The 16,870-nt window shown below is 42.7% G+C and overlaps 1 protein-coding gene and 2 pseudogenes across 22 annotated transcripts in view; 2 read left to right on the plus strand and 1 right to left on the minus strand.

Annotated features, from left to right (window-relative positions):
• LOC147911259 (ral guanine nucleotide dissociation stimulator-like) overlaps positions 1–16,870 on the plus strand; it is a 56,505-nt gene that overhangs the window by 17,620 nt on the left and 22,015 nt on the right. For 4 of the 21 annotated variants that reach the window (XR_015551269.1, XR_015551277.1, XM_087428212.1 and 1 more), the window contains one exon: positions 15,035–15,120. The exons of 6 other annotated variants lie outside the window; for them this stretch is intronic. Coding sequence is in view for 5 of the 15 variants with exons in the window: in XM_087428212.1 (XP_087284338.1) it covers positions 15,035–15,120 (86 nt within the window). In the remaining 10 variants the exon portion in view is untranslated. Of the gene's footprint in view, positions 1–638; positions 15,913–16,870 lie in introns of those variants that run through there. 11 more of the 21 variants (XR_015551267.1, XR_015551275.1, XM_087428222.1 and 8 more) reach the window with 7 other exon arrangements.
• Positions 3–16,870, plus strand: part of LOC147911260 (methyl-CpG-binding domain protein 3-like 1) — a 49,871-nt pseudogene continuing 33,003 nt past the window's right edge. Inside the window, exon 1 of the transcript XR_015551320.1 lies at positions 3–673. The product of XR_015551320.1 is annotated as a methyl-CpG-binding domain protein 3-like 1 (transcript). The remainder of the gene's footprint in view (positions 674–16,870) is intronic.
• On the minus strand, positions 13,405–13,780 carry LOC147911261 (large ribosomal subunit protein eL34 pseudogene; annotated as a pseudogene).

The following is a 16,870-nucleotide window of genomic DNA, read 5'->3' on the forward strand; positions in this document are numbered from 1 at the left end:
CTCTTATTTTACTATTCTCCTAAGTAGAGGCAGTTCTAGTGGGTTCCATTTGGCCTTCCCTACCGTAATTGCCCTCACTCCACCGGTCAGGGAACCAGTCTCATGATTCTGCCATTTGCTGAGTATGTCAATTACCACTAAGCATTCTGGGACTGGGGGAAAAGCTATAGGATGGGTTCAGGGACCCACTGGAGCCACTATGAGACAGATCTGGGCTAACCTACATTGATCACCTGATCCTATAAGCCCTACTCTGATTCATGGAGCACAGTGATGTTTTGGGTCTCCTGGAATTAGTGTGTCACTTCAGAACCTGTATTCAATAATCCCTATAATTCTGATTATTTCCTTTTCCCTAATGTATGGTCACCATCACAAAAGGCTGTACATCCTTTGGGGGAAGGTTGGGAAAAGATTAACCGTTTTAATTTTAAATAGTATATCTAGATCCTTACTCAAGGGAATCAGCCTCCCCTTCACACCAGGGCTCCTGTATCTGTCAAGTGGCTCAGGGGTGGGAAATGATTGAAGGGCCATGACTGTTTCAGTGATTCAAGTTAGACTTCTGTTCACTTGATCTAGAACTATTCTTACACAGATCAAGAATTTCATCGACTGCCTTCTCTTTCCCTCTACAGACACTCGGATCAACTAGCTACCACCATAGGTTTCTGTGAGTCAAATGGATTCTCATTATTGCCTTGACTCCACTATCCATTACAGAAACCATAACCACCTTGTCTCTTGAGATTCAGTGCCTCTGCTTGGTCTCTGCTGCCCCGGGATCCAGGTGTCCTCACTGCATATCAAGATCCCAGGTCACTGGCAGCAGTTCCACTGTAATGTCTGCCCTAAAGAGGAGAGTGGCCACAGAGCTCTTCACGGACTCTGGGGCTGCCCTCATGAATTTATTTCCACAGTAGTAGTGCAAGTGCGTCCTCTGGACCCTGTTGGGGTGGGTAGGCATGTCTTACATGATAAATACACTCTAACGTTCCAATCACCTAAGCCTTGGATACCTTCTTCTATAGGAGACCAAGGAAGGTCAGCCTCACTTAGTGTATTCCCGGCAACCAATGACACTGCTGGAACTCTTTGTGCCCTCTCAAGACACAGCAAAGAGTAGAGAATCTCTGCTTAGTGGGCCCATATCAATAAATTAGACCGGATCCAACTTTATGTTCCTTCCGCCATTATCCAAACCCCTTAATAGCCATTTGCACACAGTTTTCCTAGATTTGTTTCTATATACACTGGGGAAAGGATGCAGCTATTTTGGAACGTAGCACAACTCCTCATGGGTCATATTTTACACTTCAGTCTCTGGGACATGCTGGGAATTGAGGCTACTAGGTCTAGTAGCAAATGGGGCTGGTGGGTGTAGGTCCTCAGGAGAATCAGCAGTACTTGCAAGGCAGCTTCCCGGGGGAGACCATTACCGAGTCCTTAGGAAAAGCAGAGTTCACCCCCTCACGCAGGGCTGGGAGGGCTTCTTCGTTGGCAAAGAAGACTGTACAATCTTATAATCATTTTTATTCCCATAGAGTCGGTAGTAATATCCAACTTTCATTTCTGGTTATAATAATTTTATCCATTTTCTTTTTTGCTGGTTAGTCTAGCTAAAAGTTTGCCAATTTTATTGCTTTTTTCCTAGAAAACACTTTTGATTTGACTGATTTTCCCTCTTGTTTTCCTGTTCTTTATTTCACCTCTGCTCTTATATTTATTATAAGCCTCTTTTTGCTGGTTTCAGGGTTGGTTTACTCTTCGTTTTCTACTCTTCAAGGTGTAAAGTTAGGTTATGGTTTTGAGATCTTTCTTCTTCTAATGTAGGCATTTACAACTATAAATTTCCCAGTGAGCGTTTCTTTTTCTGCATCCCATGAGTTTGGTAGGTTGTATTTTCATTTTCATTTTATTCAAGGTGTTTTCTAGTGTCCCTCATATTTTCAACTTTCATCCACTGGGTGTTAATGCTGTATTGTTTAATTTTTATGTATTTATGATTTTTTCCAGTTTTCTTCCTGTTCTTGATTTCTAATTTCACTCCACTGTGATTAGAAATTATATTTTATTTGATTTCAATGTTTTAAAAATTTGCTAAGACTTGTTTGGGGGCCTAAAATATGGTCTATCCTGGGGAATGTTCCATATGCACTTGAGAAGAATACATATTCTGCTGTTTTGGGTGGAAGGTTAAGTCTAATTGATTATGGTGTTGTTCAAGTTCTTTATTTCCTTAGTGATTTTCTGTCTGGTTGTAATATCCTTTTTTGAAAGTGGAGTATTGAAATCTCCATTATTGTTGGAGAACCGTCTATTTCTCCTTTCAATTCTGTCGATTTTGCTTCATATGTTTTGGGAGCTCTGCTGTTAGATATGTGTGTTTAAAATTGTGACATCATCTTGATGGATTGTACCTTTTATCAATACATAATGCCATCATGAATGAGAGAGACCTGATTGCTTCCCTTGAGGAACTCACAAGCAGTCCAGGGAAGAGACTGAGAGACCATCACAGCAGGAGCTGCGAGAGAGGCCTGTGCCACGTGCTGCAGCAGGACCTCATCTCCTTAGGTGTCCTGTGTCCCTGGAATGGCAAATGCACGTAGCACGTGCTCAGTAAGCACTGGCTGGATGCAAGTGAGGAGCACTGACTGTGATGGCAGCACTAGCTCTCATTCAGGGAAACTGAGATTTGTGCTAGTGGCAGAGCTCAGACCAGAACCCCGTGTTCCTGATCTTCTTCTCGTTCCCACTTGTCCGTGATGCCAGTAGTGATTTCAGTATTGAATTCATGGCTGAAAGACTCATTCATCATAGCCTTGTTCTTTTACTCATTCCAAGATCTTACCACGTTACAGGCACGTACTTGGTAATGGTGAGTAAAACTGGAGAAGGCCTCTTTCTTCATGGATCTGGGAGAACAGTGAGAGGTGCGAAGACAGTCATCAGATCACCACAAAGTGTCACATTACAAAAAACAATAACTGATATTTATGGGGAGTGTAGGACATGTCACATACTAGATTGACAGTGTTTGAATGCATAAACTCGTTTTGTCCTCAGAAGAACTTTGGATGTGGTAGGTATCACTCCCTATTTATATATACGGTAAAAGGAGCACAGAAAGGCAAAGTAGTTTGGCGGATGTCACACAACTAGAAATTGGTGGTGTGGGGATCCCAACACTCTGAGTCCCAGTTTCCTCAGTTTCTGAAAGCAGAATGACAAAGCTTAGTTGTGCGGATTAAGTTAAAAGAGGAAAACACACCTAGCAACACGACTGAGTTTACAATAGGTGCTCACTAATGATTACTGAATTTCAGTGGCTGTGGGACTCACGAGGTGGACAGGACTTCCCTCATCGTGTTGGTGGGTCCTCATAGCTCTTGCGCAAGCTTTGTGAGTGACTTTGAATGGTCAGACTTTGAACAGGTCTCAGGACATCACAGAACTTATGCTTGAAATGTGAAGAATTTGGGTAAGCCCTGGGCCTCCCAGCCTGGCATTCTGGCCTCCTCAGAATGGCCTAACCAGCCTCCAACACTCTTAAACTCAACACACCAGATGGATCACCCTCCTCAAACATGCCCAGGGCTTTCCTCCTCCCACACCTCTGCTCTTCTTGTCCCCCACATAGAATGCCTATCCACCCCATCTCTGCCTCCTCAGACAGGTGGATTTCCTAGGTGACTCCACCCTGTCAGAGAGAATCTGTGTGTCTTCCACGTGACCAAGGCCAGGTCACTTCTGATCCTTTCATCATCCCAATGGCCAAGGGAGAGAGAGCTCAGTGTATTCCTGCTTGCCCTACCAGATTGGAGGATGGGATCATAAATTACGTTCTATCCCATGCACTATAAGACATAGAAAGGAGGAAGCAATGGGAATCTTGTTGGGTTGAGGCCATACTTCTTCCAGAGAAAAATAGAGCCACACAGTTAAAAGGCCCTGATGTAGATAATTTATCACCTTCTTCAGTAAAACAAAGTTCTGCCATGTAGTCAAACTAAGTGCTTCTTAACATGCAACTCCCTGAGGCTGCTCCTACCCGTGAATGGTGGAAATCATTGGGCAAAGTTTGATCAACAGAACTCTTCACTAGTACTGATCTTTTTGCCGAGGGAGTGAAATAGACCTAAGACTTGATCACTCAGCCCAGCTGAGCTCAGCTCGTGGCCAGCCCCGAGTAGTCAGTGCTGTATGCCATCTGCATGGACAGTGGTTGTGCCGTCCTATCACACTGCAGGGGACAACTTCTGGGTAGTCTGCATCTTCTCTAGGGGGCAGACATCCTGGAGTGGCCTTGGAGCAGATGCTGGAGGACAGTGTCAACTCTTGAACCATGTCTGCAGAATCTGGGTAAATTCACAGGAACCATGGCCTGGTTTTGATTTTCTGAGGATCACCAGTCTAGGGTTACGGATCAAAGTCTGCAGCAGGAGCCACCTCATCCTGGACCTAGCTGAGAGGCAGGAACCTAAGATAGAATCAGAGTAGATGGATCAGGGGAAGGGGCAGCTTGTCTCTTTTCTTCTCAGAGGCTGTTGGAAAAGCTTTCTGGGTGGTGTGACATGTGAAAGAAGGAGCTGGACCAGGACTCCCGGGGACATGAAGATGGCTGGAGGGATCTGAGGTTGTCCCACAGAGCTGGGTATCTACAGTGTTAGGGACAGAAATGAGCTGAGTCCTGACTGGCACTGAATGTCCACAGATAAGACATGGCTATGGGCTTCCAAGGAGAAGTCAGAGCAGAGGAATAGGAGTGGAAGGGGTGGGAGGAGACAGTATAGAGCCTTGAGGGGGCAGGAGTTGGCGACCTAGAGAGCTTCTGGTGAGCAACAGGGCAGATTAGGCAAAACTGAGCCCCATCTTGGAGGGCAGCAGGCCTGCAGCCTGGAATATGGACAGAGACTCCAAGAAATGGGGGATGGAGGACTCAGCTAGCAGAGGTAGAGTTCATTTCCAGGAAAAAGAGAAGGGCCTATTTGGAAGGGCAAGGACACAAGACTTCAGGGGTCCCATGGCCAGGCTGACAGGGGGCTAAGCCTCCTGATCTCCCAGGTAGAAGGGCTCCCAGGGCGTGGAGTGTGGAGAAAGGGGGCAGGGGAGGGGGAACCTGAAGCATCTCAGGGATACCAGGGAAGTCAGCGTACTTGTGTCCTGGAGTTCAACCCCAGTGTGGATTCAAACAGCAGGCATTACCTGCTGACTGATTTAGGCCCCAGTATTTGACAGCCTGTGGCCTGCAATCAGGATGCGAGAAAAGCTGATGAGCATGGGTTGGTGTGATAATGGTCCACATAGAGCCCCCAAAATCCCGAAGGCAAGTCAAGCCAGGCAGTAGGTCACAGGCTGGCCCAGGCTTTTGTTCCTAAATTTGTTCCTAAATGGTGCCTGTGTCTTTGCTGAGAATCTAGAAAATGAGGTACAAAAAGCTGGAAGGGTTCATAGAGATCACATTCTAGTCCATCCATCTTGTGAGGAATTTGAATCTCAAAGGGGCTGGGAGCTGCTGTGGCTAATAGAGAGAAGGCATCAGTCACATGACAAATGGATGACTGCATGAATAGACGTGGGCCCGAAGTAGAAAAACTACCTTTGCTGCACAGAAATGGCTGATTTTGAAGTATTTCAACTGAACAGACCATTTTTCTTGACTAAATAAGTTTCCAACTGACACCATTAAATCTAAGAGGCATTCTTTCTCAAAAATGTCTAAGCCACGCATCCATAAATTAAACTTCTAATTGTTCAGCTCGAATCCCGCTACCTCTCTCTGCCCTCCATTACACTTCAAAGGTCTGTCAAAAGTGCTGGTTACTTAGTAGACTTAAACTCCCTTCTAACCACTGGGTTGAATGTTTTTCCCACTCAGCTTTATAGCCTCCACGGGAAGATAAGCTCTGAGCACAAGTGAAGAGTGTGAACTGTGAACTGCTGATACCTGACCTCCAGGCAGCTTCTACAAAGGTGCAAGACCAGCCCTCCCCAGACGTGTGGCCAGTTGGGATGGGCCACTTACCCATGTCTCCTCCCTCATAGCCATTCTGCATGATGGCCTTGTCTACGAGGGCAGTCAGCCATGTGCCCTCGATGCAGCTGATGAGCAGCCTGGAGAGGCAGGCCCCCAGGCCCAGCATCACGTTGTAGAATGTGAAGTAGTTGCAGCTGTGGAACACTTTCCTGTGAAGGGACAGCACCCTTTCTTATGAGAAGACGGCGAGGCAGGCCGGCTCAGGACCTCCCCAGACTAGTGCTCAAATCCTAACTGTCCCATATCCTAGCTGTGTGACCTCGTGCTCTAAGCAGGAGCTGATTGTCCCCACCTCACAGCACTGGTGTGAGGACCGACTCAGACACAGTGTAGAGGGTGCTAAGCAGGACAAATGTTAGCAGGGACTGTAACATATCCTGGGATCCTTGGGTTTTGAAGTTTCTTGTACAATAAGAAATCTCACGTGGTTACAGCTGGTTTTGTTGTTATCATAAAGACTGTGGCTTTCCCACTGTGTGTTGTAACAGTGACCTGCCCCCAGCTGGAACTGCTCAAGTCCTCCAGAGGAAACTTCCCAAATGACCACCTGATCACATGGTATCCTGTTGCCTACGGGATAAAAGCCCAAATTTTATCCTTAGTTTATGGGTCCTCTTACAGAGGGGCCGATCTGGCCTTGTTGCTTTGTGCCCACTCCCTGCCCCTGATCATCTAAGGCCACTACATGGCCACCATATTAGATCCCTTCTCTTCTTCTAACATGCCCTGCCTTCCTGTCTTCATCTGCACAGTGGGGCTCTCTCCTCATCTCTAACTGTAGCAATCCTACCATCCTACTGACCTCAGCCCAAATGTCCCATCTGCAGTTGAGTTACCTCCTGCCTCTCATCCACCACCCTGCCTCTCCTTCCTCATTATTTGTGTTTCTCCTATAATCTTTTCACACCCTCTGGAGTCTACATGTCTGTGTCTGTGGCTCCAGTGACTGTGAGCTTGTCACAGCACGTCCTATGGAGACATCTCTTTATCCTCATGTTGCTTGTTCAATGAGTGAATAGCTTTGAATGAATGAATCAGAAAGGATTACCATCTGCCAAGTAGTACTGTTTCCTCTTTGAAGTAGCACAATTATTTGCAAGGTTCCTAGATGATGAGTGAGTTTATGCATGGTCACAATGCTCTAATGGGTGGGGCCAGGATTTGGAAGTCTGGCAGGCAGTCTGGCTCCAGAACCCACTCCTGAAGCTCTGTCCCACCCTCTCTCAGAGACCATAAATCACACCTAGGAACCTGCCAAGGATGAAGGGCCAGCACAGACAGACAGCTGAAGTGGAAACCCTACAATTCCACATTCCCTCCTTTGTCCCCAACTGTTAAAGAGAGCACAAGGCTTCTGCTTGTGAACTGTGTCCAGGTTTGGCTGCAGGAAAAAGCCCAATTAAAGTAATAAAATAAATCTCCAGAAACTGATCCTAAAGAAACAGGGATCTATGAATTGCCTGACAAAAAATTCAAAATAATTGCCTTAAAGAAGTGCAACATGCTACATCAGAACATAGAAAGACACAAATTAAATCAAGAAAATGATTCATGAACAAAATCAGAATATCCAACAAGTAAAGAAATATAAAAATGACCTCAAAAAATTCTTGTGTTGAACAATATAATAACTGAGTTGGACAATTCACAAGTGTGGTTGGACACCAGAGTTCATCAAGCAGAAGAAATAATCAGTGAACTTGAAGATAAGTCATTTGAAATCCTTGAGTCACAGGAACAAAAAATAAAGAAAAATGAAGAAAGCATAAGGGATTTTTGCAACTTCATCAATCAGATCAATACACATATGGGAGTCCCAGAAAGAGAAAAGAGAGAGAAAGGGGAAGAGAGCTTCTTTGCAGAAATAATGGCTGAAATCTTCCCAAATCTGAAGAAGGAAATGAACATCCAAATTCAAGAAGCTTAAAAGGCTCCAGCTAAACACGTTATAGTCAAACTGACAAAGGTCCAAGACAAGAGAGAATCTTGAAAGCAGCATGAAAGGGACCTATCAGATACAAGCGAAGACCTATAAAACTATCTGCAATTTCTCAGCAGGAGCATTACAGGCCTGCCAGAGGGGAGTGGGATGATATATTCAAAGTGCAGTCAGATTTTAAAAACCCTGCCAACCAAGCATACTATATCAAGCAGAACTGTCCTTCAAAAATGAAGGCTTGATAAAGACCTCCCCAGATAAACAAACCTGAGGAAGAGCATCACCAACAGAACTGCCTTACGAGAATTGTAAAAGAGTCCTTCATCTTGAAACACAAGGACACTAGAAAGCAAAATGAAAACATGAAAATAGAAAGCTCTCTGGTAGGGTTAACATATAGACAAATACAGAATCCTGTGATAACGGTAACAAAAATCACTTAAAATTCTTGTATACCATTTAAAAGGTAAAAGCACAGAGGGTAACTATAACAATAAAACTATGTTAATAGATACAAAATATAAAAATATGTAATTTTGAAAGTGATAACATAAAGTGTGGGGTGGAAATGTAAGGGAGTAATGTTTTTGTATGCAATTGAAGTTAAGTTGTTATCCATTTAGAATAGATTGTTATCACTATAAGATGTTTTATGTAATCCTCACAGTAACCGAAAGGATCATACCTATGGGGATGACAGCAAGACAGTGGATAGGACGTTTCCTCCTCTTGTCTCCCCATAGGAACAATAATTTGGCAGCCATCTACGGACAAAAGTGCCTTTTTGGGAGCTTCGAGATCCAAGTAGGCAGCTGTGAAACACTGGTGGAGCCCAAGACCGGGGAGGGACTTTTCTTTGAGAAGGCAACCCCACAGCCAGGTCTCAGGCTTGCTGACCATATCCCTGGCTGCAGCCATGCTAAAAGCCTCGTTTCCTTGTTGAATTGGCTACAGCCCCATTTGGCTTTGGTCCTGCCATCAGCACCAACCACCAAGAGACCCAGAGGGAGTTACGCCTCTCTGTGTCTTAGGTAACAGGCCTGTCTGCCTTGGTCCTTGCTGTGGACCCTGAAGTGGCCTATGACCAAGCTACAGCTTCTCTCAGCCATGTTCCAGGAGCAGACAAGTTTCTACAGAGACCCAGTGGGAGACACACACATCCATGTCCCCAGAGGATGGCCCACGGACATCATTCCAAAAGTGGATCTTGAATCAGCCCTGTAACCTGGCTCCCATCCATCCAAGCCACACTCCAGTAGCAGTTATGCCTGTCCAGGGACCTGCTGGGAGACACGCCCATCTGTGCCCCTGGAGGCAGGTCCACTAACCTAGGTCCAACCATGGGTTCTGAAGCAGTCCTGTAACGTGGCTCCAGCCCCTCTCAGCAGCAGTGAGGGAGCAGACATGCCCACCCAGGGACCTGGTAAGAGGCACCCCATCTGTGCCTTCTAAGGAGGACCTGCAGACCTCAATCTGGCTGCAGATCTGAAGGAGCCCTGTGACTTATTTAGAACACCTCTAAGCTGTGGCACTGGGCTAGTCCTGCCACCCAGGGATCCACCTAGTGTCCTGGTGGGGCCATCCCAGGAATCTGACAAGAGATTTACCATTTAACCATCCACACACCTGGAAACAGGTCCACCTTCTGCAGACTCAAATGTGAACCCTGAAGTGGACCTTTGTCCCAGCCAGCCCTATTGACCAAGGTCCTGGATGCAGTCCTATCCACTGAGGGGCCAGACAGGATTCAGCTTGCCCAAGCCCCTAGTAACAGGCCTACAAATCATGGACACCACTGTGGACCCAGCCACAACCACGTGACCCATCTCCAGTAGGCTTGACTGTGACCTTGGAGGCAAACCCTTCAGACCTCGGACCTGACAGGAGAAGGATTTTTACCAGTGGAACCCAGTCTGTAAGGCTTGAAGAAGTATTTCCTTCTTCACATGTACTAACAACAGTACAGAGCTACACAGATCATAAAGAATCAGGAAAACATGACACCATCAAAAGTAACAAAGTTCCAGTAACCTAACTCAAAGAAATGGAGATCTACAAACTGCCTGACAAAAAATTCAAAATAGTCATCTTAAAGAAGCTGAATAAGATGCAAGAGAACACAGACAGACAACTAAACAAATGCAGGAGAATAATGAATGAACAAAATGAGGTGATTAATAGAGAAATAGAAATCATAAACAAGAATCAAACAGAAATCCTAGTATAATGACAACACCAAAAATTCGAGAGAGCTTCAACAACAGATTTTATCATGCAGAAGAAAAAATAAGCAAACTCAAAAACATCATTTGAAATCATCCAGTTAGGCGATCAAAAAGAAAAAATAATGAAAAAGAGTGAAAAAGTGTATGAGATCTATGGGACACCACCATGGGAAGGAATACGCATACTAGGAAGTCCCAGAGGGAGAAGAGAGAGAGCGAGATGGGCAGAAAGCTTATTTAAAGAAATAATGACTGAAAAGTTCCTAAATCTTGGGAGGGATGCAGATATTCAGGTTCTTGAAGCTCAAAGGACCCCACCAAGTTCAATATGATGAATATTACCCCAAGACACATTATAATCAAATCGTCATAAGTCAAAAACAAAAAGAGAATTTTGAAATCAGCAAGAGAGAAGTGACTCATCACATTTAAAGGGGTTGTAGTTTTCCCAGCAGAAACCTTGCAGGCCAGGAGGGAGTGGGGTGACCTATCCCAAGTGCTGAAAGAAAAGCACTGCAAATCAAGAACACCTTATTCAGTAAAGCTGTCCTTCGGAAATGAAGATAAGATGAAGACATTCCCAGACCAACAAAAGCTGAGGGGATTCATCAATACAAGGCCTGCCTTACAAGACATTCTCAAGGGAGTTCTTCAAGTTGAATGAAAAAACACTAAGTAACAACATGAAAGCATATGAAAGTATAAATCTAACTGGTAAAGGTAACATATAGTTAAATTGAGAATATTCCAACACTGTAATGATGGTGCATAACACTTTTAACTATGGTATGAATGTTAAAAGCAAAAATATTAAAATAACTATAGCTACAGTAATTTGTTAGTGGATACACAATATAATAATATGTAAAATGTGACATCAATAGCATAAAATGTGAATGAGGGGAGAAATAAAAGTGTACAGATTTGTATGCAATTAAAGTCAAGTTGTTATCACTTTAAGTTGCACTTCTATAGGTAGGAGATATTTTACATAAGCCTCATGGAAACCACAAAGAAAAATTCTCTAGTAGATACACAATAGATAATGAGAAAATAATCAAATCATAGAACTACAAAAAAACAACAAATCACAAGAGACGACAGCGAGAGGAAGAAGGAAACTACAAAACCACCAGAAAATCCAAAAAGAGCAATAGTGGAGCTGGCCTGGTGGTGTAGTGGTTAAGTTCGTGTACTCTGCTTCTGGTGGCCCGGGGTTAGCAGGTTCAGATCCTGGGCGTGGACCTACACGCTGCTCATCAAGCCATGCTGTGGCAGACATCCCACATAAAGTAGAGGAAGATGGCATGGATGTTAGCCCAGGGCCAATCTTCCTCAGTAAAAAAGAGGAGGATTGGCAGCAGGTGTCAACTCAGGGCTGATCTTCACACACACACACACACACAGACACACACACACACACAAAAGGGCAATAGTAAGTCCTAACCCGCCAATAACTACTTTAATGGTAAATGGATTAAATTCTCCAATCAAAGACACAGGAAGGCTGAACAGACAAAATAAACAAGATATAACATTGTGCTACATACAAAAGACTGATTTTAGCTTTTAGGACATACATAGAGTAATAATGAAGGAATTGAACTAAATAACATGCAAATGGTAACCAAAAGAGAGCAGGAGTGGCTATACTTATGTCAGACAAAATAATCTTTCAGTCAAAATCTGTTCACCAGAGACAAGAGGTCACTATATATTGATACAGGGGCAGTTCATCAAGAGGACATAAAAACTGTAAATATACTGCACTCAACATTGGAGCACCTAACTATATAAAGTAAAAATTAACAGAAATGAGAGGAGAAATCGAGAGTAATAAAATAGTAGGAGGGGACTTCATTCCCCCACTATCAACAATGGATAGATCATTGAGACAGAAAATCAATGAGGACACAGCAGAAGTGAAAAAACACTATTGACCAAAAGGAACGACAAGTCTTGTCTAGAACATCCCATCCAAGAGCAGCACAATACACATTTTTCTTTTCCTTCCTTACACATGGATGATTCTCCAGGATAGACAGAATGTTGGGCCACAAAACAAATCTTAACAAATTTTAAAAAACTGAAATCATCCCAGCTATCTTTTCCAAACACAAAGGTGTGAAACGAGAAAACAGTAACAGGAGGAAAACTGGAAAATTCACAAATATGTGGAAATTACACAACATACTTCTGAATGATCAATAGTTTAAAGAAGATATCAAAAAATACCTTGAGTCAAAGAAAATGGAAACACAACATACAAAAACGTATGGGATGCAGCAAAAATAGTTCTAAGAGGGAAGTATAAAGTGACAAATGGCTACACTAAGAAAAAAGAAATCTCAAACAACCTAGCTTTATGCCTCAAGAAGCTATAAAAACTAGAAAAAGGAGAACAAACGAACCCAAAGGTTAGCAGAAGGAAAGAAATAATAAAGATTAGAGCATAAATAAATGAAATAGAGCCTAGAAAGACAATAGAAAAGATCACCAAAAATACGAGTTTGTTTTTTGAAAAGATAAAATAGACAGACCTTTAGCTAGACTAACCAAGAAAAGAGACAAGACTCAAATAGGTAAAATTTAAACTAAAAAGGAGGCATTACAACTGATATCACAGAAATACACAGGATTATCAGAGACTGCTATGAACAATTACATGCCAGCAAATTGGATAATTTAGAAAAAAAGGAACCTAAGCAGAAAGTAAGCCCCAAGAGGGTGGAGATGGCTGTCTGTTTTGATCACTGCTGTATCCCTAGCACCCAACAGAGCATCTGACATACAGCAGTCACTCAATAAAAATTTACTGAGTAAATGAATCAGTGAGTGAATGCGCCAGGCATTGAGTTCAGCACTTTACATGGATGATCTCATTGAGTCCTCACAACACTCTATGCTTTAGCCAGTGTTAATACCATTGATACTTCAGCTAGTATGTCTGACCCAATGGACACTCCCAAGGGCCTTGCTTTGAGCCTCAGGTCCAACTGCTCTAACGCAGCACTGCCCAACTCCCTTGGTTTTCCCCAGGGTCCTCCCAAATGGACCTCTTGTACAACACATAGGCTATATTTTAAGTCAGGTCACCCCAAATATATCTCCCAATTTGGTGAAAATATGCCCATCCATTTTCCCATGATGTAGGAACAGAAGAAACTTAAATTTTTAGAAGGCTTTTGATTTTATTTTTATTATTCAAAAAAATCTCCATTTTTAAATCTAGCTTTCTGACTGTGCTTGTGCCATCGACACTTTCACAATGATTTTCTGTTCCTCCTTTAGAAAAGCATACTTGATCTTGTCACAGACACATTTAGCAACCATGGAGGCACCACAGGCCCAGATGATATGTTTTTTTGTTTTAGACAATCTCATAAGAACTTTAAGTCTCACGGCATGAACTCCTTGAAGCTGACCTGGGCACACGCGACATGTGGATTCTGGTGTTGTCCCTCCCTTCTTGGTATAAAGATAGACAATTCTAATACCAGGGGCTCAGGACAGCCTGGCATTGCTGGAAGCTGTATTGTAAGATAGCCTACAACAGTATGTCAAGTGCTGGACCATTTTGAATGCCTCTAGACACTAGCCCCAGAAAAGGAAAAGAAAAAGAAACTTAATTGTATTTATAGAGATTAAAAAGAACTGTGTATTAAAAACATTAGCCCTAATCCTTTGTCATACATTTTGCCAATACCTTCCATTATTTTCATTTGCCTTTTAGTTTTATTTACTGTATTTTTTTTTTTTACTTGGAAATGTTTTCCCTTTTTTGTAGCAAAATCTATCAGTCTTTCCTTTATGGTTTCTTTCTTTGCTATTATATATAGAAAACTTTTGTAGTTTAAGTAGGCAAATAATCATACATAATAACCACTTCTCTGTGGAATTGTCTGGAGTTGGAATAAAAAACCCTTGGCTTTCCAATGTGAAATCAGGGTGGTGGTGCACAGAATCCCTCCATTTCCACATAATGGCACCAGATTAGCTTTGCAACAGCTCCAGGGTGATCTAAACCTCTCAGGGCCCTGGGGTGTCGAAGTTCTTGTCTCTGGAAGAGAAGATGGAACCATCAGTTCTGTTTCTTCTCCAGCTTCTATAGACTTGGCTCTCTGCAAAGCATCCATCATCACAAACACGACTTCAGTTCCTTGGGCTCAATAACTTTGGGCATTACCTAGCACCTAGGCAATAAGGGAGTATGTTTGCATTACTATGTGTATATTCATACAACTTTCCTCATTAATCTACAGAGGACTGAACAACAACAACAATTAAATAGTTTCAAAACAGTCCTCTACAGTAGTTGAAAGTTATATAAGGAAGGAAAAGAAAAAAAAAAACTCAACCAAATGTAATACTATATGTTAAAACATGGAATTTTCTATGCATGTGAGTGAGAATTGGTTAGGATGAAGAAATTTGCACCATAAAATGAGTTAACTGGTAATGAGTAATGAATTCTAAGTATTCATTGAATTCCAATGAATCCCAAGTAAAGGGCCCTGCTTCCAGTGCCTTGCAAGAAAACCTGGAGACATATAACCTTCCCTATGAGACGGTGGGAAACATAACACAGGCTCACTGTGAGACACTGGTCTCCCAAATACACAAGCAGACCAACATTGTTTTGGCTCTACATTGAGCGCACTGGTTGTCTGGAGACAGTTATATCTTACAGAAATAATAGCAAAGGTAGTGTTGTTCTCTGTGCTATATAATTATCAAAAGCAGCTTCAGAACTTGTTGGAGCCTCCCTCTGTCTTATTTGAAGAAATAAAGTTACAGCAGCAACATGAGGGTTGTGTGATGACAGTGTAGGATCCCAAAAAGGGAACCCCAACTCCAGTCTCGGGAAGGCGCGGACCCACAGACACAGAAGACCGAGCTTGATGCAAACGCAAGAGGTAAGAGGTTTATTAAGCGGAGCTCCGGGCCGACACGTATCTCTCGCAGGAGACAGAGGAGTCGACCCCGAACCTTAAAGGGCAAGCTCTTTCATAGGATTCGGAAGCATAAAGTGGGAAAAGGTTGGCGCGGTCTTACATGATTGGCTAATTTAAAACATTTAAACAGTTACATTTTATGGCGCGAATTGCTATGGCGCGAAGCAATTATCAGGTTACACACACGCGTCCCCATCTGGACCCCCTCCACCCCGACCCTCCCAAACTTATCCCTCTGGAGCACTCTCTTGTTCTCAATTCTTCCCCGAACAGTTTAGGGTGGGTCTTTCATGAATAGAGTCAGTCAGGATTGATAAACGTTCCCTCCTATACCAGGAATCCTTAGGGCGTGGAGGTGCCTGTCTCTAAGGTATTAACTTTTAAATTTTTAATATAATTTACTTCCTTCAACAGGGTGCAATGGTAATTAGTTGCTAATTAGAATTTTCTGAAATACGAGGGCGATCATCAGAGGAAAACCCTACTCAATGTCACATGTAAGTTAAAAATGCCCCCGGGTAGCTATTAACTTCTGAATATAGTAGCAGGTATAAGCACTTCAGTTGAGGTTAATCAACAGTTCTATTACCTACTTAGCTTTTAGAGGTTACAACTTGATAATTTTTATGGAACTACATCAGTCTAGGTTTATACCCAGGCTTATGAATTTATACATTTAAAAATATCTTTTATTTTATTGCAAGGCTGCTGCTAAAGAAAATTGGCTTTAATAAACATCCTTTTGATATTGGACTCAGTCCTCTTTCTTTTTCCCTTGAGATTTTTTTAGACTTTTCATCAGGGAGAGGTACTTAGGTAACTACCAACACGAAGACGTAAACAGATCTCAAAGACAAAGTCATGTTGACCTCATACGGACCTTTCCCTCATGGTGATCCGTGTCAGATCTTTTAAACAAGGAGTCAAAGGAAACTTGGCAAAATGATTCTTTTTAACCTCTAATTACAATTGAAAATCTCATTGGAACCACAAAAAAATTAGAGAAACAGTCCAGAACACAGCCAAATAATGTAGTCTAGACTTTAACTAGCTACAGAATGCTGTAATTACTGTATCTTGATTTAAGATTTGTATTTAATAAGATACAATGCAGCTGCTATATATTCAGTCTATTTATTGATAAAAATAATACCCAATAGTTTCATCTATGGGGGAAAAGTTCATTTTCTTCACATTCAACACAGAAAATATTCAAACATGACAGAATCACATATGATATTTTAACAGATTTGTTTATCTGATCTTGTATGTATTTACCTATTTTTGGTCATTTGCATATAAGAACATAAATATTACCTTATTGTACCAACCCCAGTGTATTAGTTATTTATTGATGTTTAACAAATTGCCCCAAAGCTTAGTGGCTTATAATGATAAAAATGTATGATCTCTCAGTTTCTGTGGGTCAGGAATCTGGGGACAGCTTAGCTGGGTGCCTCTGGCTCCAGTTCTCTCATGGGGCTGCAGTTCAGCTGTCAGCCAGGTCTGCAGTCTCATCTAAAGACTGGCGTGGGGGGGATCCACTTCCAAGCTCATACACCTGGTTATTATCAGTCTCAGAAAGTCCACTTCCAAGCTCATTTAGCTGGGCCTCTCCATAGGACTGACTCACAGCATGGTAGCTGGCTGCCCCAGAGTGAACAATCCAAGAGAAGCTAGAAAGAGGGCATCCAAGATGGAACCTGCAGTC

Source organism: Ceratotherium simum, unplaced genomic scaffold (genome assembly GCF_057802395.1).
Source record: "Ceratotherium simum simum isolate JZ-2026a unplaced genomic scaffold, ASM5780239v1 HiC_scaffold_44, whole genome shotgun sequence".
NCBI lineage: Eukaryota > Metazoa > Chordata > Mammalia > Perissodactyla > Rhinocerotidae > Ceratotherium > Ceratotherium simum.